Below are 25,389 nucleotides of genomic sequence, written 5' to 3'. Positions count from 1 at the left end.
AGGCTATTTTACATCACTAGCAGGGTGACCGTTGATGTTAACTGCTCGGGATATTTTCAAGTCGACATTGAATTAAAGGTATACTGAAGTTATACAACGGTATCATTTTAACAGATACGGTTAAGAACATTATCTATTTTCAAAACAAGAGGTTGTTACTGACTCGGTATATTTACGGTATATTATGCTAATGAGAAGGTATATTTCGGTATATTTTTGAGGTTCCGACGGTATATTTTGTCGATAAATCCGCGGTCACACTGATAAAATTCAACAAACAAATAAATTACTGGAGAACTTTTTTTGAATTAATTAAAGCTGAAGTAAGCTGAAAGGATGATTTGCCGATTGTGCCTAAACAGCGTCAGCGACACGGACACCATCCAGATATTCGAGAGCATCGGCCTCACTCTGAACGTGGCCACAGTGCTGTCGAAATACTTTTGGTTCGAGGTGCGTTTCGTGCAGGGCAGGATTCGAATCTATAATTTAATTGCATTATTTGCCAACATTTGCAGCCAAAAAACGATGATCCCATATCGACGGTGATTTGCGTGGACTGCTGGAACCAAGTGAGCCAATTCCACGAGTTCTATGTGGCCGTGGAGAAGGCGCATCGGCTGCTCACTGAACGCTTCTCCCTGAATGTGGGGGAAAAGGCCAATAGCGGACAGCCAGAGAGTGAGGAGGAGCCAAACCAGCTTCCCGATGAGGCAGAGGAGATGCACCAGTTGCCTGATGAAAAGGAAGCGCTAAGCCAGTTACTTGAGGAGTCGGAGAAGCCACATCAGTTGTCTGATGGGGCGGAGGAGCTGCTCTTCCAACAGGAAATGGACGTGGGCCACCAGGACTGCGACAGCGATGCCTCCTTCAGCAATGAGCAGTTCCTTAACCAGGTACTGTGTCAGCAGGACACCACTGATGACCAGCAGGCATCTCTTGCAGAGAAGCAAGAGGAAGTGGATCTCAAGAATGTGCCACTGATTGCTGTAGAAGAACGTCGGGAAACGCGCTCAACAGCCAGAATAAAATCCCATCAAACAGCACATATAGAGCTCTTAGAAACAGATCCGGAATCTCAAGCAGTCACAGACAGCGAACCGAAACCTGTGAATACTTCAGCTGCCGCCGCCAAGCGACGAATGCGAAGTCGCAAATCCGAGGAACATTCAATGAAAACCAAACGTTACGTAGACTATAAAAAGTCCATGCTGGATATCGATCAGAAGATCGCTGGCCACATGCGCCTCACCTGCGACATCTGCCACCAGGGCCACGCGACCTTTCTGCTGCTCTGCAAGCACATGCTGCAGGTGCACCACCGCAAGGGCTATGCCATCTGCTGCCACAAGAAGTTCTACAAGCGCTCGGCACTCACGGACCACATTGACCGACACCTAGATCCCGAGAAGTTCAAGTGAGTGGTAAAGTGGAGGCCAGCAATCTGAAATTTAACTCACCCAAAAGAGAATGCCCATTAACAAGAAATACCCTATAAACAAATTTCAGGTGCACTGAGTGCGACAAGACTTTTGCGGACAAGCAGTGCCTGCGGAATCACGAGCTGCTGAAGCACCAGCCCGACGATGTGAAGGTCTTTATGTGTGAGCAGTGTCCGAAGCGCTACACGAAGCAGTATTTGCTGGAACAGCATCGCATCATCCACAAGGAGCGCACAATACCGTGCGGCATTTGCGACAGACGGTTAGTTGTTAGTCAAGCGCACTCGGATGTCCCTCATTTTAATTGGATTTCTTCCATTCTTAAAGGTTTCCCAACGACTCCCTGCTCAGTACCCACGTAAAAATGGTGCACAGCAACTATGGCACAATGTGCGACATCTGCGCTCAGGTGATACGCGGACGAGCGGCCTTTAAGCGGCATCAACTGGAGCACTCGGGTGTCTCAGAGCCGAAGGTACAGTGCGACATCTGTGGATCCTGGCACAAGAACAGGCATAGCCTGAAGAAGCATGTGCGTCGACACAAGGGCTCCTCCGAAGAGGTGCGCACGTGCAAGGTGTGTGGCAAGGTGTCGCCCAACCGGAGCGCCATGCTGAGCCATCAGCGATATGTGCATTTGTCGGATCGCAAGCACGAGTGCAGTGTGTGCAACAAGGCATTCAAGAAGGCCATCACCCTCAAGGAGCACATGGCCATGCATACGGGGGAGGTCCTCTACAAGTGTCCTCACTGCCCCAAGACATTCAACTCGAATGCCAACAAGCACACCCATCGCAAGAAGGCTCATCCCAAGGAGTTCGAGGAGGCGCGCAAGGCACGCACTGAGAGCCGAATGGCCACCACCGAGGATGGGCCTGGGCCTGGGTCTGGGCAGCACATTATCACAATCTCAACGGAAGGGGACGAGGGCGAGAGCGAAACACACAACATTCTGCTGACCGCCACCGACGAGGACCTCAAGGCCGAGGGCATTGAGTTCACCCTGTGCCTTAGTCCACAAGCGGCAGACTGAAGATTGATTCGATCTGTTCGTCTGTTTGAATTATGTAGGTATAGGTTTATTTGTAAGATCCTTAGGCTAGCAGCGAGTAACAAAATAGACGGAGATTTGAAATGGAATGTTCTTGATAACCGGGGACAAACTGGTACTAACCGCGCTCGCAAATGATTTCCACAGCATTGGGCTCCATCAGCACCGATTCCAGGCAGCGTTGAACAGCCGAGCCGAGGAGTTCGTCCAGCAAAAAGTTCACCAGGCTGTGTGGGGGAGGAGATTGATGAACTATCTATTCTGTAACTGACGACGCACTCACTTCTCATCGCTGACAAAGCGCCAGAGGTTCATTTGCAGGTAGTGGGCATCCACTTGGATCTGCTGCAGCCCGTACTTGCTGAATGTCCTCAGACGCACGCACTCCAGCAGCGTCTGCAAGGGTTTCATTGATTAAACGCTGCAAATCACGACAGGAGCACTCACTTTAAGGCCAATCTTGATGATGCCCATCACAATGGAAGCCTTGGTAAACTCCACCGATGTGAAGATGTCCACTCGCTCCGAGAACAGCCGATGTATGTTCGACACATAGTTGGACTCCAGCTGCGAGGGCGTGTAGTTGGACCAATTGGAGCGATACTGCGGCTTCGAGGCTGTGAAGTTGCTGAAGTAGGTCTTGCGGCTGGAGTCGCTGCTGGCCGTTGTGCGAAAGCCTGTGGGATTTCCCGTTCCCTCGTACAGACTGGCCACCACCGTCTCGATGCTGCCCAGCTCCTCCACCACTCGCTTCATCACCGCCCGCACGGAACGCGGCTCGAGGCAGTTGAGCCAGTCGCGAGTCTCGACGCTCTTGCGCAGCATCTGGGAGATGTTTGCGCCTTGGAGGCGAACGTAGGCGTCAAGGAGGGCCTGGGCCGTCTCGCGCATCTCCGCACAGATCTCAGTCTCGTGTGTGAGGGTCGCACTGTTCTCCGAGTCGATTTCATAGAGGTCATCTACCAGAGCAATCTGCAAAACGGAGACGAGATTAGGAATCCAGGAATCGCTTCTGGGATGCTTACCAGTATGTGGACACCTTGCTGCTCCAGTTCCAGGCAGGTCTTGGACAGCACTAGGAGCAGATTCGGCGGACTGGAGCTGGAAGCATCGCCAAAGCTGCACATCACCTTGCAGATGTGGCGCAGGAAGCCTATGAGAAGGTTCTCCCGAATGCCCTCCACACAGAGGGCGCCCTTGTGCTCGGCCTTGATGTTGAAGGACCAATCGGTGCGCAGAAAGATAAGCAAGTCCTGGAGCACACCCTTGATCTTCTCCACCATGGCAACGTACAGGTTGCTGATCAGATCCGACAGGTTCAGCCCGGTGGCCACATCACTCTTTGCCGACACCAAAGAAAGACGCACAGCACTCAGGCTATCGGCGAAGTGATCCTTCAGGTTCTTGGCGTGGGCGTCACACAGCTGGTGGGCGGCACCAATTATGATGTCCACCGTATTGCGTTGCACCGCCAGGCCTCGGCAGATGTTGCGCATGGCCTGAAGACGGCGATGCAGGCGGTCCAAGGCACGCAGCATGACCTGCGTGTCGCCATAGCCAATGTCCGACTCGACGCGGTCCTGAACTAGCGTCAGATACTTGTCGATGTTCTGGTTGAGGAAGATATTGAGCTCGAGCAGAGCATTCTCCTGGAAGTCGTCGCTGTGGGGGAGCGCAGATGATTAGGTTCGGAGCAGTGAAAATTTGAGGCCCTGACAGTTTACCGTTCATTCTCGTAGTGCTTGGCCACGAACATGTCAAAGTAGGAGGTCACCACGAGGGCCAGGTCATTGAGGAAGCCATCGATGCCCATGTCCACGAACTCTAGCATATCGCGCTCCGTTTGGTCCTGCAGCATGACTATCTGTTCGTGCAGCCGCTTGCCGGCACAGGTGAGCATCTCGCTGGCCAGGTCCGACGTTTTCTCGTCCAGCTGCAGGAGCAGTTCCCCGATCTCCGTCAGCGACTGGGCCGTATTGCCGGCCCGCTGAAAGTCCTGGCGCAGCGTCTCCTTCAGATCCGCCATGATGGCATCGCAGTCCTTTTGGATGCCATCGAAGGAGGGCTGTCTGCCGTATTGGGCAAACACCTTCTGAGCGTGCAGGTAGTCCTGCACCGCCTGGGCGTAGTTCTGCTCCTCGATCAGGCCCTTCAGCTTGGCTGGCAGTGTGGAGAGGAACTGGAGACGCTTCAGCAGCGAGTGTTTCTCGGAGAGGCGGCACAGCTGGGAGCGAGTGCCCTGCAGCGTGCCCGTGATCTGTTCGCTAAACGTGGTGATTGACTGCATCTTTGTCATCAGAAGATTCACGTCCGACTCCATCTGCTTGAAGTCATCCTTCATTTTTCGTATCGTGTCCGTCGCTGAGATGAACTTGTTGTAGTTCTCATACACCAGCGTCTGCATGTCCGAGTGCAGGGTCTGGGTGTCCTTCACAACAGCCGCCTCCGTGTCCATGATTTGTCTCAGCGAACAGTCCTAAAAGAAGGTATTGTAGGGGTTGGACCTGTTCGCCAGCCAGATTGCTCACCTTCAGGAGTCTCTCCAGATATTTTTCCGCATCGAAACTGGAGCTGTCCATGTCAAATGGACTGGCATTGCTTTCACCCATTGTGCAGCGGCAAAAAATAAATACAATTAAATATCATAAAAGGGCAATCCGGCGATAAAACGAGACTTAACCCACTTAACACCCCTATATTTAAAAAGTTGAGCACCCTTTGTTAAACCGCGGAAAATAATACTGTTTGTAGAGGCTCCTTGTAGCTTCATCCTTCTCCTTACTTAAAAAACAAAAATGACCACCCACATCTGTCACATGGAATGCTTAAAATATGTTAAAGCTACATACATTTCGTGGAAATATTAAATACCCCGCTGGTCGACAATGGGATAACGTTCTATATTATTGATTGAATTCGTATTCCATGATTTTGATATTCAGTTTAATATTACCAGCTAGTAAGCCCTTTCAGCCCTAAACAAATAATTTTATCCATTTGATCAATAAATTTTATACAAGAGTGACTAGTTTTTAGAACTCCTGTTTATGGGATTGTTTGTTTTTCTACCTGTTCATGCTAATGTATATTATAATTAATATCAAAAGTCCAGTGTTGGCTAGTGTTCCGTTCTTGTGATAAGCTGATTGCATGTTATCGGCGCGTGAATTCAATTGAATTTAAATTTAAATTTCAATTACTTTTAATATTAAAACAATTTATTTACATTGTTAACATAGATTATTTGCAACTAGCTTGTTCAAAAATTGTTATTCAATTATTCAATTTCAGTAAAACGAAGGTTCTCTTGGGAAATCGGTAATCAAATTAGGTGGCTCGGGAGATCTAGACTAGCACTTCACCCTATTCAAATCAAATAATATTGTGTATGTGCATACATATGTATGTACGTGTCGCTTGAGCACAGTTCGATTCCAATCTCTCTGAACGTTCAGTGTGAGCCTGCAGTTTAAGTTTTCTAAAGCAGCTGTAAATATTTTAATTTCACAATTCTACTGATAAGAACAGACAAACGTATTTCAAAGCTTGAACAACATGGACATTTCGCTACTGTCTGCTCTGACACTGATGCTGGCTGTCTGGGCCGTGGCTGTGGCTGGGGGTGGGTAATTTACGTCTACGTCGGATAATAATTATAATTAATGAACAAACTTGCAGATTGTGTGACAGATCCAGTGACAATGCTGTGCATATTGGATCCCAATCAGGGCTAATAACCATATCCCCCTGTGTCTATCTTGAATAAAATGGAAACGTGGATCCTCATTGTTTTTATTGTTTTACCCTGTACTCCAAAACTAAAGGGTATATTAGAGTGGTCTAGATGTAGTATGTAATAGCCAAAACGAATCGTTTATTCTTGATCAGCAATAGCCGAATTGCTTCAGCAACTACAGAGATTTCAGTGATATCATACTGAAACCAAAAATGTTAACACACTCCCTGCCGCCCCAAAAAAAAAAAACAAAATCTGTGGCACATTTGACTAATGAAACTCTCAAAGGTTTTGATAGTTTTTCGGTGTTTTATGGTCTCCATTGAATTTGTTTTTTTTGTTCAATATATTTAACACCACTCGCAGATAAGCATAGCCCGAAGAGAATGTTGTCTCGATGGCTCTTGATGCTGAAAGCTGAAACGTGGAAGCCCCTAAGGATTTTTGTTCTCTTTCTTTTCTTTTTGTTGCTTAGGGAGGTCTAGTCTGTTGTATGTACATATGTATGTATGTTTGAGTGTGGCAAATCACATTAGACATTCCATGGCCCTGGCCAGGAGTTGGGCATATGCGTCCTTGGGCCACTTGTAAGAGGCGCCACAGACAGATTGGTATACTGTGCCCTATCTAAGAGCATATACATTATACATTATTATGGAATTCAGTATACGTTTAAGTCAGTGAGAAACAATAGATATGTATAGCTGTCAGAGGTTTCCGAATTTTATTATTATTTTCGGATCAATCCATCTGCAAGGGTATCCCAGGCTCTGCTTAACCAAGGTAGGTAGCCTTACTTGCTTGTTTCATTGACTTTCTCTTTTTTTATATGTTGGCGGGGGAAGAAGGTCTCTGGTCGCTGGCGGCTATGTCAAGTTGAATGAACATGGACAAGTTTTGCCACTTCCATTCCTGGCTGGCGGGCAGACAGGCGGTGCGGAGAAAGTTTCTGTGCTCTATCTCGCATCAGAGTTGCGGAGCCGTTCCTACCCCCGCGTCATGTACCTTTTGCGGCTGCTTTTGGGCTCATTTCAAATACATTAACATTTTGACCTTTCGGAAAAATAAAGTTGGAGCACAGGCTCTCGGTCCCGGTCCCATCTGGTCCGGAATTTAATTTCAAGTTGTGCTGGGCAGATTGAGCAAGTCACACGCTGCTCGCCTCCACCAGGTTCTTCCGCTTCGGAGAACGCCACTGCATGCCTGCAGGCCCAAGGATACCCTAATCCAAACACACGTGTAGCGGGAACTTTGCTTTCATCCAACTGAAAATTGAATTTACGTAAGACGGGAGAAAGTCACAAAAAAGTAGAATACGTAAATTACACACGACCAGGGGATGGCGGATGGGCTTACGGACAGGCTTGAAACGTCGAACGTGTCAAGGTCAAGTTACCATTGTCCACGTCGTCCTCGTCACCTGTCCCTTTCCCTTTTCAGTTCACTGTGCGCGACAGGAATAGCTTGCCCCATGCGCCTCCTCCTCCTCCGCCTCCTCCAACACATCTCTTTGTGCAGTTTTGAAGTGCGCCAAGTCGTTAAATTAATTTCAGTGCACTCGGAAGACAGGAGCACCGTAAACTAGAGCACAGCCAGCCCAGCAGTGCTCATTTTAAACGGATTATGTGCACGGCATTGGGTGGACGAGGGCTCCCGGCTGGTGCATGCAGCATGGTGGCAAGGTGGCAAGCTGCTGCTTTTGGCTGTCAGGGATTACTGGCGAGTGGCCGTCAAGTGAGGCTGCGTGAGTGGACAGCAAATGAAAGGCAAACAAGTGGAGAGCCATAACACACATAACTTTAAGCCAAGTTGGGTCAAAGGGGAGGAGGCAGGTTTTTCGGCAAAGTGCCGGCTCAAACGGAGAACAGAAACGTAAGTGGCACTTGCATGATTGGTAGGCATTTTACTCACTTTACTCGTACGATTGTTCCAGATCCGAGTAGCATACCATTAACACTTTAAGCAAGACCGATTTTTCATCCGAATTGCTGACAGCAGTAGGCAAATGGATCCTGTTCAATGTGATGGAAAATTCTTGCTCCAGAGTTCCTACAAATAATAACAAGCTCAGTCATTCGTGGTTTTATCGTATATAAAACTTTTTATGGAGCACTTTAAATTCGGCGATAATATTGTCAAGTGTCGACAGTTGCCAAAGCAAAATGCAATTTCAGTGCATTTGCAACATAAAAAAAATGCAGAGCATTTATGTACATGTACTCTCGTATATGTGTATGTAGCTATACCCGTAGTATTCCCCGCTGAACATTGGTTTGGGGCATGCCATAAATCTGCACGCAAAAAGCTTCCGGCCTTTCAGACCAAATTCCTGACGCTTTTGCTCCTGCTGCTAACTCTCCCCCCTCCTGCCAATCACGGAGTTGTGCTGCCTGTGTGTGTTGTGGCTGCCAGCCGCCAGGGGGTGCTTTAATAAAGCCAAAGTGCTGGCCGCAGGTGTTTTCGCGGGACGGAGGAGAGCGTGCGGATAGGCGGGTAACGATGCAAATGCAGCTCAAAGAAGCCAGTGGCAGAGCACTTGCTGGATGCCACATCCTTTGGCCGTGTCAACTGATGGACAGCTGCAACTCAGAGTGGCTTTTACAGCCCACCCACCCTTGTGCATCCCAAATGTAAAATGTAAAATGAGGCTGCCATCCCCTATACACATCCCCATCCCCCATCCATTGCTTGCTGTCTGTTGGCGTTGGCGTTGTCAATTTTTTATTGCCCTTTGGCAGCTGTATCTTTGGGCTGCTGTTCCTTTGAGGTTACCGGGTCACGTGCCACTCTCGACCTGCCCCGACCGACACTTCCAGCGACAAAATCAGCGCTCTGCTCTGCCCTCCTGGCCAGCAATTGAATTCAAATGAAGCCAGGCCAAGCGCGGATCGGATCCCTCAAGAACAAATGCGATGCCATAAATCAAGCACAAAAATTGACATTAATTTCGCCCCGAGAGAGAAAAAGCACCAAGTGAAATGTGTGTAGGTGGGCCCCACCACACACCTATAGAGGGAGAGAGCTGAAAGTCTCCCGACTACGTGCTGTGGACTTTGGGGGATTCTTTGGAGAAATTCGTGTAAAATTTTGAACATTTTGGTTTGATTTGGTGAAATACAAGAGCTATAATACGAGTAGTATGCTACGATACAAACACTTTCATAATATTCTCACGAATTTCCATCTTTTCCATGTACCAATCAAATTTGTGCGCGTTTCCAACCACAAGCCGGAGAATTTCCACCAATTTTGATTGGTGATTCAACCTTAGTTTGAGGTTTAGTTCGCAGATTAGTAAATAATAACATGCAAAATTCGACAATGTATATTGAAATTAAAGTTACCCCCCAAATTGGACTTCAATGAGTTTATTACAATTTGTGGTTTTGCCATCAATCGAAACCGCAGACAAACAACAACTGAAAAACGCAATTCCCAGCTGGAAAATTAAGAGTTTATGGTCCAATAATCAGCATATTTGTGGCTGAATTTAGAACAGACAGCGGTGATTAAGTTCATTTTCCGGTTCGATAAAAGTATGGGAATCTGTCAGCCAGCCAGCCCTGAATTGTTGACAGAAATAGCCCAGACAGGCAACTGAAATTGATGGCCTTTTGTGCGTCATGCATGCGTTTCTCATTTGTGCATATGACAGGTCCTAAATATCTCGCTTCCCATTTCACTCTCTTCACGTGCTTTTCGTTTTTATAGCACTCTTTTCAGCGTATTTATTTCTTGTTTAGTGTTGAAGTTTACTGGGCATCTAGGGACTAAAACTGGCTTACAATTTTAATCCTCTTACGCGGCCATAGAAATTGCAGTTTCTTTGACTTTTCTGCAAAAAGTTACCCTCTCTTTGTGTGCAAATGGATTGAGATTTTTGGTGTCCAGCTTCAAAGTGTAATGCTGATGCAACCAAAGGCCGCCGCTTGCGCACACATGTCCATACCCAAACAGCTAACAGAAGGGACTGGTATGGACATAGGGATGGCGAACGGAGAGCAGGAACAAGGGAGGTATACGCACATACACGGCAACCACCATTTCACATGAAATCAACAGTTTACCTGCACGGTGCAACTTGGCCCTGGGCTTGGGGTTGGGTCTAGGGATTTTCTGGCTAAATGAAAATCCCCACCGAAACTGACAACAAATACAGCTGATGATGATAGTGGTGTAGGTATATAGTGCTTTTTGGGAATGGGCAGACACGGGGGCAATTACTCATGGAAATATTGGTAGTTTTAGTCTAGCGGCAGAGGAGACATCGGGGCATTGAGAATAACCGTTGCTGTGTTTCCCCCATCCCATCTTGTTGATTCTGCACTCCGTTTGTGAAAATCAAAATTCCTATTGTTGTTGTTGCTGCTGTTGATTTTGGCCAGGGAGGCCCAAAGGGAGCTGTTAAAGTGGGGGAGCAGAATGTAACGGAACACAGAGAAATTGTGAATATCAATGGCCATACCCTCGGACATCATTTGCATCCCTTCCGCTAGTGGAACGGTGTTCTTCCCAGTTTTGGACATGTCAGAAATGCGAAACAAAGCTACAAATGTGCACGAAATCGAATATGATTGCTGCTGCTGCTGCCGCTGCTGCCATGCTTATGGCATTCTCGAGGCCACATGACAATCAGCATGCATGATTTAACAGTACGCCAACCAAACAGGCAAAATGCTTTAGCCGACACAAATTTCTGCTGTTCCAACAACCAGATCCGCTGAAGTATGTGCGCTGCATACAGAGGTATTGTTGGAGTGCCATGTTCTCCTTTCGATACATTTGGTCTACGATTTTAATGAGTAATTCCAGTCTTTCGCTCAGTGTAAGGAATGCTGGCGAAAGTGGAAAACGGAATGGGCTTCCTTTGCTCCGTTAGCATATGTACATATGTATGTGCCTACGGTATGCAGCTTCTATGTGAATCTGAATGCAGCATAAAAGGCACCGCAGCACACTATAACCGACTGGGGACTTGAACTGGTTTTTGGGGCATATTTTGCGCCAATTTCCATACAAATCTCTCTCTGACACACACAAACACACAGACTAACACATGTACTATATGGATGCTAGCCCAGAAGCACACATACTGCTGCAATCCCAGTGTCGATCGCAAAAGGGAAGTAGTTTGCATAGTTTGCAGCCCCACAGCCAACCCGCACAACAGCATGGTATGAATGAAACAAAACAAAACAAAACAGTCGAAGAAACGTAAAAGGAAAACAAAAGCCCACATGCGATAAAGAACAACAAAGGGCAAGCGGGGGAGGCGAGTGCCAGGCGCAGAGCAGTAGCAGAGGCAACAGCAACAGCAACAGCAGCAGCAGCAGCAGCGACGACAGCAGAGACTGAGACAGAGAACTAGAAGAAAATTAAAAAGTAAACACAAAAATTCACGTGCTTTGAATGCAAGAGCAGCAGCCACAACAGAGGAATGGAAAGGTAAGAGCAATCAACGAAGCTGCGCAGTGCCCAAAGAAAGAGAGTGTGTGAGAAAGAGAGAGGGAGCGAGAGAGTAGGAGAGTAGGAGAGTGACAATGAAACACTGCGCATGTTCCAGCAGCAACAACAACGAGCCAAAGCTCCATGGGCTCCATGGGAATTTCTCACATGCAAGTTTTGTTTACCGTTATGATGACGTATACGCGTGTAGGAGATGCAGGGCATATCCGACTGAGTGTAACAGAATGGGAGAAAGATAATAAGTTGAATAAGAACATGATAAATTTATATTTTAATTAATTAATTCATATTTAATGTCTTATGCAGATATTGACAATGGATTCCATATCTCAATTCACTTTCCCTGCTCTACTCTATGCCCTACCATTTGAAGGTACTTGCCATGGTGGTTGTGGCCCATTATATGTGCGGTGTCTCTTTCACCCAACACCCAGCTGCCTCCTGAAGTTTACTTTGCATTGAGATGAGAGTTTTACTTGCTCTTCCCTGCCACCACTCTTCCTTGGAGCGTAGCTTTTAGCGTGCGTATTATTTATGCGTAGACATTCTGGCGCCGCTTGTTGTTTGAATAGCGAGAGAAAGCAGGAGACAGGAGACTGCGAGAGCAGTGAGCGCGGCAAAGTGCAAAAGAGCTTGCAGCAGAGAGCGGCACCCGAGAGTAACTCTCATAAATAACCGTGTGGCGGCTCTTTGCTGCCTTCAGAAGTGTGTGAAGTGTCGTGGCGAGCAGACCTACGCTGCGCCAGTCGGGGATTCTTTGCTGCCAAGCTATTTTCTTATATCTATATTACATTGCTACACACACACACACACATATACAAACACGAACATATACGCGCACATACACACCTGTACACAAATCGAGCGGGCAAAAATGTTGGAGCACGCGCGCGCAAAACTCGAACTAAAGCAAAACGTATCGAAAAGTGCTTCAAAATCCACGTGAAACGGTGCATAGGCAATCGGGCGAAAAATAATACGAATATAGAAATCAAATCGAATCGAATCAAATTGAGGCGAAATTAAAGCGGAGTTTTCCTTGGAGGAAAAATCAATGCCGCTAAACGTAAACTGACGACGCACAGATACACACGCACACCAAACGCACACGTGTGTCTCCAATACAAACACTACGACACACACGCACACGCCACACGGCCAAACGTCGAAAGCCTAACAAAGTGAAAGTAACGGAATTAGCTACCCAAAAACGAAGTGCATAGGAAGCTTAGGAAGGGGTGTGGAGGAGCAACAGAAATCCTCGTAAATTTTGCATTGCCTACTTTGCAGCTGAGAGAAACACATTCCTTGACTGAATTCCACTGCTGCTGCTGATGGCCTGGTCACTCTGCCAGGTACACTGTGCTAGTGAGTGAGTGAGTGAGTGAGTGAGTGAGACTGTGTGTGCGTGCTTCTTTGGCTGTTTCCAAAAGTCGGTCATACTAGAAACAAAAACAACAACAGCGAACGAGGAACTAAAGAGAAGCAGAGCAAAGAAAGGCATGCAACAAAAACAGGCGGCAACAGCAGCCGCCGACGATGCAGCACCAGCAGCAGCAGCAGGAGCAGTAGCGGCAACCTGAGCAAAGATAAACACGCAAAACAAAGCAAAGTGGGTCAGTGTGCGAGGCAGCCCATTCAAGGGGTAGCAGGTGGTGAAAGAGCAGGAGGAGGAGAAGGAGGAGGAGAAGGAGGAGGTGCAAACACCAGCAGCATCTTGAGCAGGCATCGACATGTGCCGATGGACATGTGTGCAACAGCAGTACGCGGCAGCATCAAAGGCAGAACAAAGGGTAAGTGTACCGGAAATGCTTGCAAAGGCCATGCCGAAAAATCTGATACGCATATTTAACCTTGAAAAATGGTTTCGTTCAAATGAAAGGTTCGTGGGGGGGCAGAGTGTAAGGAGAATGGGTTGAAAGCGCAGCGAAATCGTTCACGAATAACGTGAGAAGAGGTCTGGGGAGGAAGAATGTGTAGGTGGAATCAACCTGCTCAAGGATACGCGCTGCGAGTCGAAAAGTAAACGTCGAAATGCCGAAAGGAGCAATAACAAAAGGACAGCAGAGCAGAAAAGACACAGAGAGAGAGGGAGTGAGGGAGAGATGAGGGGAGAGCGCGAAATGCCAAATGGAATAGCAGTAAAATAAAATATCCCTGTGAATGTTGCGCTTTCAGGCGCCCCCTCCCTCCACCAGAAACCTCGCCAACCCTTGGCCATGCCCCTGGGCTCCCTAATGCTCATCCATATCCACACAGAAGGTCTCCGCTCTCCCCCTTTCACTAGGTGTATGTGTGTGTGTGTGCCGCCTGATGTGGGTCATAAATGTTACTCCATTTTTATGGCCAACTTGCACACGATGACGATGTCGGAGAAGGCGGAGATGGAGACGCAGGCTATGGCAATGGCGATGGCGATGGCAACGGCGATGGCGACGGCAGAGAAAAGAGCAAAATGAAAGAGCTGCCAGCATAACCAAATGGTAAGGATATGCCAGGAATAAGCCAAAATGGAGAGTAAGCCAAAAGAGTGGGCTGAGAGCAGCAGCAGTCAGCGGAAGGGACATTAAATGGCCAACGCCATCGCCATCGCCAGTTGCACGTTTTCACGACTAGCGAGGGCTGCCAGAGCCACAGTCCTAGCCGGAGCCTCGATGCCATTGCGAAAGCAAATAAATAAATATAAATATTCATTAGGGTCTCTCATTCAGATTTCCCCAACTTCCAAGTCGTGGAAAATGGGAATTAATGATATTAACAGCTATTACCAGATTTCCCCCCCCCATTTCTCTAGCCTGCTCCCGCTATCCCAACGGTTAGAGCGACCCTCTAGCCTGCTCTTGCTGACCGTTTTTCGACTCGATTTCAACTCGAATTTCTTTGTTCGCATTTCATTTTCCTTTTGTTTCTGCTCTTTCGTAGACTCTCTTGCTTCCTCTCTCTCTCTCTCTCTCCCTACGTTTTATTCTTCGCATGTTGCATGAAGCGGACCCAACTTTCGATAAGATTTTCTGACCACTAATGCAATTGTGGTGCTAGTTTCGGAGCTGTGGCACTCTCACAGTTGCTGCAGCTCAAATGGCAATTAGATGGATCTGGGATGACATTTGCCACACAAGGAGCTTTACGTAATGGCAGTGCGGGAGAGGAGAGGCAACCTCGCAACTGTCGTCCCATTTGTGGTTGTAGGCATCGCGTGACCTTGAGCGCCGTTTGCGAGGGAGCGAGTGAGCGAGCGAGCGAGTTGGACGATGGTCTGGGTGTGTGTGGGTGGCATGCAAATCCATTGAAAGCGCACGGCTGCAGTTCAAGGCTATTTTTACGTTACGCAAGCAACTGCAAACGTGTGAGGGCTGTGTCTCTGTGTATGTGCGTGTGTGTGTGTGTATATGTTTGCATATCCTTGAGCGTCAGTTTGGTGCCGGGAATGTTGTCTGCGTCGCGTTGACATTTTCAACAGTGACGAAAAACTGTCAACAGCCGAAACTCTGTTCCCTTTGTTCATACGTGTCTCTATATATCTATGTCTATTTTCTATATACCCAAAGGTATATGTCCCAGTCAGGCTTATGCAATCTTCCTACTCTCCTTCCTTCATTCTCTGTCGCCTAATTAAGTAGTCGTACGTCTCCATTCAAGCGCTACGGTTGTGCAACTGCAAACATCAGCAGTTGGAAGCTGTTTTGTTCAGACTGTACTCTCAATTGTACGAATCATTCGTTCATCAATCGATTGACAGAATGCAATTGAGGGGAGTCATTATTTATTTATTCTTTCCTTCAAGCCAACTCTCACTTTTTGACTGTACGTTTAAAGGTTTGATGAAACATGTTTTGTTCTTGTTTGGGAATAAAACAAAGTCAAAGTGGCTCCAACTCGCATTAATCTGTTGAATTTTAAATCTGTTTTATGGTGACTGTACTTTACTGGGTTCTCTTGACATGGCTTTGGTGTTGCCTTGAGCCTGAATGCAATCGGGGAGTGGTTCTATTCTATTTGATATCCTGTCAGAGAGACATGCTTTGTATGCTGCAAAAGGGATACCGAATATCCAGCTGACTGCAATATATCATTGTGTATGCACCCCTTGCCACATAGCTCCCCCCTAGCTCGCACGTACACACACAGCAGTAACCTTTCTCTTGCCTTTGCCTCAATGTCACTGCATATTTGAGGGGGTTTGTTTAATCGAAACGCGGCCAAACTCCATCCATGTGTGTATTGGGAAAGTGGGTATGGGGGGATGGGCGCCTTCGGGAGTGGCCTGGCATGTGTGCGTGTCAGCCAGGCCGTGGCAGGTGGCAGGTGGCTGGTGGCTGGTAGCTTGGCCTTGGAACCTAACATGACATAAATGCGGAGCCGTTACGCATTATTAGCGTTATCCAGAGTTGATCGCTGTTAAAGCCACGCCCAGAAACTAATGGATCGCTGGTTCTTCCAGCATTACCCAACTAGAAGAGTTGCATTCCCCCTAACCCCAGTTGTACGGTGCACTGTGCTCATTAGAAGCGTCTCAGTGGCATGTCTGCTGTCTGGAGTTGAAGTTGCACTCTACACAGGGATACCCATACACACCGTGCCCGTGGGGTACATTAATTTCATTAAAAAGTTGCGCATCGGAAAACTTGTTAATTAACGCCTTTGGCTGGCAAAGAGCGAAAACCGAAAATAGAACCAAAAAATAACGAAGCAGTGGCGGAAAAATGCATTAACGGAGGAGTCCCAACCCAAAACTAAATTGGAAACAAACTTTGCTCTGGCTAATGATCCTGATCACCACGCCTCTGGCCTCCTTTAATAGTGTACATTGTGGAGCCATTCATATTGCATTAAGTTACCGAAATTATTGAACAAATAGAAAGACATTCATCAATATTTAATGCGGTGCGGTGCGGTCCGGTGGTCCGCACGCAATTCCCATTTTGCCGAGAACTTGTTTGTCAATGCTTACATTTGAGTTAAGGTCAGGCCTGGGGGGGCATGCCTCTGGCTGGAGCGGATACTGGAAGTTGGGAGCTTGGGTAAATCTAATTTGGGACTTGACCCGTGATTACCGCGGCTATAAATGCAAATCAACGGAGTCGCGGAAACTGCACAAATGCCGCAATATAAACTTGGCCACAAAACAAATCACAAAACGGAAAGGAACGGAATGGAGGGGAGGGGAGTGGAGCAAGGAATGGATGGAACCACAAGGCGGAGGCAACTAAAAACAATTTGCCGTAATCAAAACGAAATCAGCAAAGCGCAAGCCGCAGCGTCGCAGCGTCGCAACGTCGGAAAGTGGAGCACTACACTGGCCGGAAATATAGCGGGGACACTGAATCTCAAATGCTCTGCTGAGACATACCAAAAATATACCAGAAATATAACAGTAATATACTAGAAATTAATCAGAAATATGCGATATACATGGGGATATAAGATGGGGAAACACTAGAAATCTAGCTATGAATGAGCCCAGCAGAACCAATGATTATGATAATTTTTTATATCAGATTCCCTAACTTCCAATGGAGTTCACCAATAGATCTTATTAGAGATATTGCCCCCGTACCAGTTAGAGTATCCCAACTGCAGCAGTTGCTGAAGCGTAAGCAAGGAAAGGGTGCTGGGCTGCGGTGGCAATGTGTCCGGGGCCAAAGTCAACAAAGAGCCACAGTTTCAGCCACCATCATCCATTCAGGTGCTCCGTCATTATATATTTGTTGTCACTTGAAAAATATTTGTGCTTTGCGCTTGATTTATGCTCGGGCAACAATTGAGTGAAGATAACATAGGAGGGAGGGGTGGCCAGGGGTATGGATGGAGATAGTCTGGTGAATCGAGCAGCGGAAGGCAAACAATGCGGATTGTTCGAGGCGAACTGTTGCAGGATTCGAATATGGAGTGGGAACGGGAGCACGAGCAGGAGCAAAAGCAGGAGCTGGACTTTGGCCGTGCGGAATATGCAAATATCGGGTGAACAAAAAGATAATGTCATCGACTGGCACAGCCACGAACAGGCACTTTAGTCGCCATCTAGTGCAGGTGTATGGTGTATCTCCCATTGACAATGGGCTATACACGACGGGGAAAGCGGGTGGCGGAGGGTGGCAGGCGGTGGGGATGGTGGATGCTTCCTGTCGTATTGTCACAGGCAGTCGAATGTTTGCATAACGCAACAAAAGCGAAAAACAAAAGCTGCCACAAAAAGGGTTCAACATAAATATATATTTTTAGCCCCTTGAACAGTGAGGTTGAGCCCTCAACGGAAATCGCATTGATGGGAATCAAAGAAAGGGACAAAAAGAGGCAGAGATAGAACGAGGGGAGGCATAGACACACACACACACAGAGAATCGAATAAAGGGACACAAAGAGAGAGTGAGAGAGACAAAGGCGAAAAGGGAAAAGGTTTTTGTACCGAATTAACAATTCAATTTAAACCGACTGACTAAAGAGGGGTCTACGGGTTGAGACTGACGGAAGGGAAAACTGCTTGACATCTATTTCCCACAGGGAAGGGGGGTGATGGGAGGAACTACGAAGTGGGGTTTCTCTGACACAGAAAAAGGCGGCCCTGGGATGGGTTCAAAGGTTGACGCACACACTTGACAATGACAATCGTTTGTTTTGCTGTCAATTCTGGTTGCTGTCGCTTCTGTCTTTGTCTCTGTCTCTGTGTCTCTGGCACTCTTTCTGACGCCAGTTTGTGTTGCTGTTTCTGTTTCTGTTTCCGCCATTGTTGTTGCCTCTGCTGACGCTGTTGACTTTGGACACACAATTTAATAAAGGCTTAAAGTTGTTGCAAGGACAAAACAAAATAACAGAAGTGAGAGCCAGAGATCGGGCGGGGGGCCACACTGCGAAAAGTTTTGCCATTTGCCAGGCCAGAACTTTTGCTAACAATTGTTGTTGCTGCTGTTGTTGTCGCAGGTGGTCGGTGGCCACGCCCCCGTTGCGTGCACCAAACTCTTTGACATTGTCATAGTCTGTCTTTTTATTCTGTTTTTTGTTTCCTTCTCTTGCTGTTGTGGGGGTGTGTGGCAGATCAACCCACCCACAGGCCCACTGGCCCATTTGCCCTCCTCTCCCTGTTCTGTCTCTGGAACGGTGCTCGGGGGAGCAGCCTTTATTAAATTTTCGCTAGCTTATAATTCAAACTGTAAGCAGACAGCACACAAATAAAAGGGAAATACGAGGCGTGGCTCTGAATTGGAGTGCTCGGGTAGGGGGAAGAGGCAGGGCGGGAGGGAGTATGGATGTTGTCTGGGGTTTCGTGAATACCTTTATGCGCGCTAATACTTATTTTCTTGATGTCTGTGCTGAATACACGGCGAGAAATGGCAGAGGATAATGCTCGTTTCTTTTATGCCTCATATTTGAATTTCAAATAATTTCACATAATTTTCCCCCTTTATTTATTCCTTGCTATAAATTAGCATTTGCCCACACATGCGAATCGTAGTGGGGTATTTTTCCATTTTCCATTTCTCGCAGTGTAGATGTGCTTTCTTTCGGTTGAATGGGGCTGCCGCAACATCGTGGCCAACCCGTGGCGCAGACGTCACCATCATTTTGTTTGCGTATTTAGATTTTAATTTGCGATAGAAAACTTCTTAATAGGATTCCACTGTCTCGCCGCATTCTTTACACCCTCCTCTCTCTCTCTATCTCTTCCTATCTGTTTCTCTTTCTCTGGCGCTGTTGGTGTCCCTGTCTCTCTTTGTGGCACGCACATATATGTATGAACGTGCACGTATCCGTGTATCCCGGATCCAACACATTAGCAGACATGGAAAATATTGTTTCGACATTCGCATTATGTTGTCAGCTGGATAGCAGGCTCCTCTCCTAGCTTCTGCCTTAAACCTTCTTCCTCTTACCTTCTGATAACAGACCAAGCTCCTGTGCACACACACACACACACACACACATACAGTTCCTTGCTCTAATGAAACTTGAATTTCGGGGCAACAGACACATTTTTGTGCCCCATTTGAGAGAGGAGCAAGAGGTCTGTGGACTGGACCCAAACTGGGAGTGTCTGGGAGTGGCCAGAGGAAGGACTCTGGCAGATTGGTTGATGGTGGGAGGAGACATTGCTGTTAAGGCTTTTAGTCCATCGACGGGGTCTTCTTAATTGTTTGACTTGACTTTCCTTTATGATGGGAGCTCTCCCCCTAGCCACACCAACGTGGTTTTCCTTCCAGGTTATCTCTCTCGCTCTGTCCCTGGCTCTCTTTGCCCCCTCTGTCTCTCTCTCTTTCTACCTTTTCCGTATCTTGTATATTTTTCTCATCTGTTGGATGCGTGGGCAGCTGCTTTGCCTCATGGATGGCTCCATGGATGCCCCGCTGTTTCTGCTGGCGCCGCTGCTGCTGAATTATGTAATAAGCGTAATTGGCTTTGCCTGGCAGAAGGAAATGGGTGGAGAGGCAGAGGTAGAATGGAAAGAGGGGAGTAGTGGTGGGCGGCATGACTGATCATTTCACTTTTAATTTATTGTGACTTTGATAAGCGGCAAATGCTCGCAAATGACATAAATTACCCAAGACAATGCCTCCAGATGAATTAGTAATTTACCAACCACCCCCACCCACATACACCCCCTACACAGCCTTCCACAACAATCCAGATATAAATAAGTAAATTTATGCTGTCTAGACGGCGTTGGTGCATACATGTGGTAGTAGAAGGGTAGTCTATCGATTCATTAGGTAATTGCCGCTACCATCGCCCCAAAAAACCAAAAAAACAATCAACTCCAACGAGTTGTTGAAGGCATACTCGTATCAATGGGGGGCACACAATATGGGGCCTGATGTTGGGTAACGATCCATTATGATACGGTTCCGTTTTTGTATTTTTTTGTTTTTCTCTCAATTAGATTTCAGTCAAGTGACAGCACAGGCACTGGGCCTGGGAAAGTGCACAACTTGTGGCAGCATTACGGCGCATTAAGTATACGCCAGGGTGGCCACACAAACCCGCGAAGGAGCAGGAACAAGTGGATATACAAGGGATAAACGTTTTGAGTCATTGATTCTCTGGGATGTTTTTTTATTATATGTATATACCACCGCTGCTGTTGCCGTTGCTGCGTTTTACTATATAAAACGCAAGGGCCTGCCGCTGACAGTTGCGACATGCAAGAAGGAAGCGCATTTTTCTCTATTTCAGCTGATATTTATAATAAGGAAGAGCTTATACGCGTAGCATCCGGGATGGGATTGGGAGAGATGGCGTTCTACAGGCATATCCAGTGAAATGCTCTTGAAGCTTGCCTCAAGAGTGTGCATGGTGCATGGAGCAGAACTAGGAGCTGGCTGGCAGGCAGGCAGCTGCTTCCGTCACACAAGTGTATGCATGTATGTCTGACGTGCATGTGAGTGTGTGTGTGTTAGTGAGTGAGTGAGTGAAAGTATCTGCTATCCAGCAGAGTGTTTCTGTGTGCTCATCAGAGTTGGAAAAACATCTTCTAGCCATGGGGCCGAGTGCTCCTCTGGTGTCTAACTGAAGTTTGGATTTGATGATGATGGTGCGGCTGATGAGGATTATCTGGATCCCACTTCAGGGGAAGATTTGCATTCGCCTGGCCAGTGTGTGGCCAGATACTTAAGTGTGTGTGTGGTTGCAGCTGCAACAAAATGTTAGTCCACTTTGCAGCGTTCACTGTCTTGAGAGGCGGCAGGACAGAGGGTATGGCATGGCTAATAATGCTCGTGGAATGTGTGAGTGGCCCTTGTCACCTACCACCCAACCAGCCCCTTTCCACCTTCGCAGCTGCTGCTCATCTAGCGGTGAAAGTATGTCAAGATTTACGCGCATCGTTACAGCAACGAACAACGAACAACGAACAACGAAAGAACGTGAAAGAAAGTTGTTTGTCTCTGTGACATGTGTGTGTCGCTCTGTCGCTGTGCAGCTGCGGATGTGCCACACACACGCAAAGTGCTGCCCCGCGCCCTTAAACAACAACAACAACAACAACAGCAAAAGAAACCTCTTCAGCGCTAACGACACGTCAGTCAAAGTCAACATACACTTCAATTTCTGTTCGGTGGGAATGGGAGGTCCTAGGTGGTTAGGGGATGAACCAAAATTAAACACTGTCACTTTTTTTTTGACAACTCACACGCACACATTGAGACACACACACACACACACACACACACCCGGATGGAAATAAATTCGTGTACATGTAAATAATTGCGCTGTCATACGTTGGAAAAAGCAGTGCAACAGACAACAGAAAGAGAAGTGAGGATGGAAGGCAGCGTGCTGAAGAGTGGAGTGGGGAGTGAAGAGAGGAAGTGCCAACATTGTGGCACACTCCTTCCTCTTTTTTTTTATGTTCTATTCTGCTGCATATTTACTTCTCAACTTTGTCACATGCCAGCCATTTTGATTTGCCACTCAACCGAGTTGCTGCCCCGCTCTCCTCTCCCCTTACTGTTCTATGCAGTCCGTTCGCCCCCTTTCATGACCTCTCTCTGCTGTGTACCCCGCCAAATGAATATGTCGACCAACACAGTCCACAGAGAATGTTTTATTTAAGCACACGCTCTCCAGCTTTCTCCATCACCATGCCACCATTTCATCCCGCTTTTACGCTTTTTGTCTAAACTGCTGCTGGTTTTAGCCTTTGAATTTTGGGTATTTACGACCTACAAGAGGATATGCAACGCAACCAGGCAACTGGTTCTCAATTAACAGGGTATTGGGAGCTTCGACACCAATCTGGCAACTTTATGCCTGTTGTTTCCGTTTAATATTTGCGCAGTTCCGCATTGCTGACATGTCTGGCATTCCAAACAGACTAACACAAACTTTAAAGCACACACACACAGCTTTTGTTTGTATATGTATGTGTGCATGTATAGTGCAATAGCCACGCCCCATTTGCAATCCCACTGGAGCCATGCCCTGAGGTAATTAAAAGTGCTTGAAGCTACAGCAGCAGCACCACCGACAATTGCATCCTGCAAAAATGATTTAATCTACTCACAGAATAAAAATTCGCAAACTTTTGTTTTTGTTTTACATTATTTTTTAATTTTATTATCCACATTTTCTGTATTTTTCATAACAAATACACAATGAAGCCCTGGATGGGAAGTAATGCTGGTAATGCTGCTGCATTACGTATACGCAGCGTGAGGCGAGGGGCAAAGCTAATTTGCTAGCTGCTGACATCCAACTGTGCATTGGCCGGTCCCCAAGCGTCCGATGGCTGGCAGGCGGCACGTAGTTTCTACAGAGCAAATATAAGGGGTTAAAGGGTTTTGGATGGGCTGCACGAGCGTTCGAGATGGCTCCTCAATCGTCCACCGCAACATACCTGCCAGAAGCTGCCGGGACTGTTGCGTTGCCTGTAGAGGGCATAGCATGCCCAGCCTGGCAATTGTAGCAGCCCCAATGCGGCCAAACAGCAGCCAAAAACTGAGGGAAAAAAAACGAGAGCAGTGAGAGGGAGCTGGGGCTGGGGCTGGGCTTCAATCGTTACTTACCATGAGCTAACGCTGGATAGGGCACGCCCTTATATGTGAGGAGCGACATGTCGAAGAGCATGTAGAAGAGGACAGCAGCCATCAGGCCCGGCGTGATGTAGGACCAGCAGAGGCGCCAGTACCAGCCCGTCTCGATGCCCATCATTAACTTGATGTCCGCACAGAAGCGATGGACGCCTAAGAGGATACGTGCTTAGAACGAGAGCAGCAGCAGCCACTCAAAGAATTCGCACGAGTGGTGGGGCGGGAGGGGACTCACCATAGATCCAGGCAACGGCCACCAGTTCACCAATAGCCAGGATCAGGGCTGTAAAGGACACGCCATAGAAGTCCACCAGATTGAGAATGAATTGTCCGCCCGGCGTCATGTAAACGATGCTGACACCCAAACCCACAATAGTCAGGCAGCTGGACAGGACCCACGTGGGCGTCGAACGTGGCCCAAACTGATCCCGGAAGACGCGCAGGATGCAGGTGCCCATGCCCACGGTGCTGCCGATGCCTAGGACAAAGAGCATGAGGAAGAAGAGGACCGCGAACATCTTTAGGTAGTTGCGCTTTAGGGCGCCCAAGGGGCAGGCAGCTCGCAATACCTTACCTGTGGCCCATACTCAAAGCGGGCGATGGCCTCCGGATACGAGATGAAGGCCAGACCGGCCCCGCCCTTCACCACGCTGCCAATATCTGAGATGCCCGTCTCCTTGGCCAGATTCCCCAATATCCCAAAGGTAATGCAGCCGGCGATGATCGAGGAGCAAGTGTCCATGGTGGTGATGATTACAATGTCCCTGCGGTTAGCGATAATAGAGGGAGGATTGGGTCATGAATCAGGGACTTCCCCCGCAAGATAACTCACTTGTAGACATTCCTGTTAAAGTTGTTGTAACTCGCATAGGTGATCACGGTTCCAAAGCAGATGGCCAGCGAGAAGAAAACCTGTGTGACGGCCGCATACCACACCAGCGGATCGAGCAGCTGCCGCCACTGCGGCTTGAAGAAGTAAATGATGCCATCGATGGCACCGGGCAGGGTAACAGCTCGTATGAGTAGAACGAGGAGCACCACATAGGGGAATACGCCCAGGAAGTAGGCGGCCTTTCCACTGCTCTTGATGCCACGTATCAGCACTGCTTCAATGACGAGCCAGGACACGACCAGGCAACCGACCAAATCCCAGTTGGGCATGCCCAGACCGTTGTCAATGTTGGGCACCTCGTGGAGGATCTCACGTCTGAAGAAAGTGAAGCAAAAGGGTTAACACCCTCGATCGATATAGAATACTTCCAGAACTCACTCAAAGTACAGCTGTGCTGGCGACATCTTTCCTGTGGCATTGACGATGCTGCCGTCATGGCAATCACTGCCCCAGTTCTCCCAGCACCGACTCCAGGGCAGCTCCGAGCCAAAGGACGCCACCAGGAACCTCAGGGTCAGGGCCATGATGCTCGAGTAGTAGGTAATCGATGCACCCGTGGCCAGCACCTGTCCAACTGCCACGCCCTTGAGCAGGGGTGCCATATCGAAGGCCTTGACCACTCCGCGGCCAGTGAACTGGCCCAAGGCTATCTCCAGATAATACACGGGACGGCCAATCACCAGCAGGACAATCAGATACGGTATGACGAAGGTGCCGCCGCCGTTCTGGAAGGCAATGTACGGGAACCGCCAGATGTTGCCCAAACCCACGGACAGGGAGATGCACGAGAAGAGAAACTCAAGGCCATTGTCCCACTGCTCTGTTGGCTTCTTTGGTTTCGTCGATTCCATCTCCAGATACGTTTCGGTTGAACTGTGCGCTTAGAGGTCGCGCGACTTACTAACCGCAGTCGAGATGTTCGGATACGTGGATACCCCCCAGAACAGTGCGACATCTACAGCCAGCCCAATGTCAGACCCACACGCCACAGATTCTCCGTTGATCGCTTATCTGGTTCGTGGCAGACTGCGGCTGTAATCTCATCTAAAAAATAGCTTGAAATCATTCTTAATTGGCACTAATAAAAGGTGCTAAGTGAGCGGTGCATAGATGTCAGTTAGACCGAGACTGAGACTGAGATCGAGACACTTGAGATGGGATCTACTCGTTTCTGAGATATCATGTTCATTGGTCGCGTAGAATTCCGTAGAAGTATTCCGCATTGCAAGGGCTGCGAAGATTCACAAATTGTGAAATGCGGAAACCTGTTACATTGCGCATTA

At 47.9% G+C, this 25,389-nt stretch overlaps 4 protein-coding genes and 1 long non-coding RNA gene across 7 annotated transcripts in view; 3 read left to right on the top strand and 2 right to left on the bottom strand.

Moving 5' to 3' along the window:
• Positions 1 to 269: 269 nt before the first annotated feature.
• LOC111074037 (transcription factor grauzone) lies at positions 270 to 2,595 on the top strand. The gene is made up of 4 exons (XM_022366658.2): positions 270 to 453; positions 519 to 1,417; positions 1,510 to 1,704; positions 1,770 to 2,595. The coding sequence occupies exons 1-4, from the start codon at positions 337 to 339 to the stop codon at positions 2,473 to 2,475; spliced, it is 1,917 nt and encodes a 638-aa protein (XP_022222350.2). The 5' UTR covers positions 270 to 336; the 3' UTR covers positions 2,476 to 2,595.
• On the bottom strand, positions 2,496 to 5,166 carry LOC111074036 (vacuolar protein sorting-associated protein 51 homolog). The gene is made up of 6 exons (XM_022366657.2): positions 5,022 to 5,166; positions 4,218 to 4,969; positions 3,519 to 4,155; positions 2,941 to 3,465; positions 2,777 to 2,889; positions 2,496 to 2,720 (listed from the first exon to the last, which is right to left on the bottom strand). The coding sequence occupies exons 1-6, from the start codon at positions 5,100 to 5,102 to the stop codon at positions 2,612 to 2,614; spliced, it is 2,217 nt and encodes a 738-aa protein (XP_022222349.2). The 5' UTR covers positions 5,103 to 5,166; the 3' UTR covers positions 2,496 to 2,611.
• Positions 5,167 to 5,849: 683 nt separating this feature from the next.
• On the top strand, positions 5,850 to 6,273 carry LOC111074033. Its single transcript, XR_002607775.2, has 2 exons — positions 5,850 to 6,115; positions 6,172 to 6,273. It is a non-coding gene; the product is annotated as an uncharacterized LOC111074033 (long non-coding RNA).
• Positions 6,274 to 12,412: 6,139 nt separating this feature from the next.
• Positions 12,413 to 25,389, top strand: part of LOC111074058 (heparan sulfate glucosamine 3-O-sulfotransferase 6) — a 38,066-nt gene continuing 25,089 nt past the window's right edge. Inside the window, exon 1 of the mRNA XM_041593294.1 lies at positions 12,413 to 13,488. Within this exon, the coding sequence (XP_041449228.1) occupies positions 13,437 to 13,488 (52 nt within the window). The 5' untranslated portion in view covers positions 12,413 to 13,436. The remainder of the gene's footprint in view (positions 13,489 to 25,389) is intronic.
• Positions 22,814 to 25,076, bottom strand: LOC111074059 (sodium-dependent nutrient amino acid transporter 1). 3 transcript variants are annotated; one of them, XM_022366686.2, is made up of 7 exons: positions 24,485 to 25,069; positions 24,047 to 24,421; positions 23,789 to 23,978; positions 23,450 to 23,732; positions 23,191 to 23,367; positions 23,022 to 23,122; positions 22,814 to 22,934 (listed from the first exon to the last, which is right to left on the bottom strand). In XM_022366686.2, the coding sequence occupies exons 1-7, from the start codon at positions 24,955 to 24,957 to the stop codon at positions 22,863 to 22,865; spliced, it is 1,671 nt and encodes a 556-aa protein (XP_022222378.1). In that variant the 5' UTR covers positions 24,958 to 25,069; the 3' UTR covers positions 22,814 to 22,862. The 3 variants fall into 3 exon arrangements, with proteins under 3 accessions (XP_022222378.1, XP_022222379.1, XP_022222380.1); XM_022366687.2 differs by lacking the exons at positions 22,814 to 22,934; positions 23,022 to 23,122 and having other exon boundaries at positions 23,275 to 23,367; positions 23,450 to 23,692; positions 23,784 to 23,978; positions 24,485 to 25,075; XM_022366688.2 differs by lacking the exons at positions 22,814 to 22,934; positions 23,022 to 23,122; positions 23,191 to 23,367 and having other exon boundaries at positions 23,503 to 23,692; positions 24,485 to 25,076.

The sequence above is a fragment of the Drosophila obscura genome, unplaced genomic scaffold (assembly GCF_018151105.1).
Source record: "Drosophila obscura isolate BZ-5 IFL unplaced genomic scaffold, ASM1815110v1 contig_186, whole genome shotgun sequence".
Taxonomy (NCBI): Eukaryota; Metazoa; Arthropoda; class Insecta; order Diptera; family Drosophilidae; genus Drosophila; species Drosophila obscura.
The sequence above is the reverse complement of the archived record's forward strand: the minus strand, read 5'-3'. Positions and strand labels throughout refer to the sequence as shown.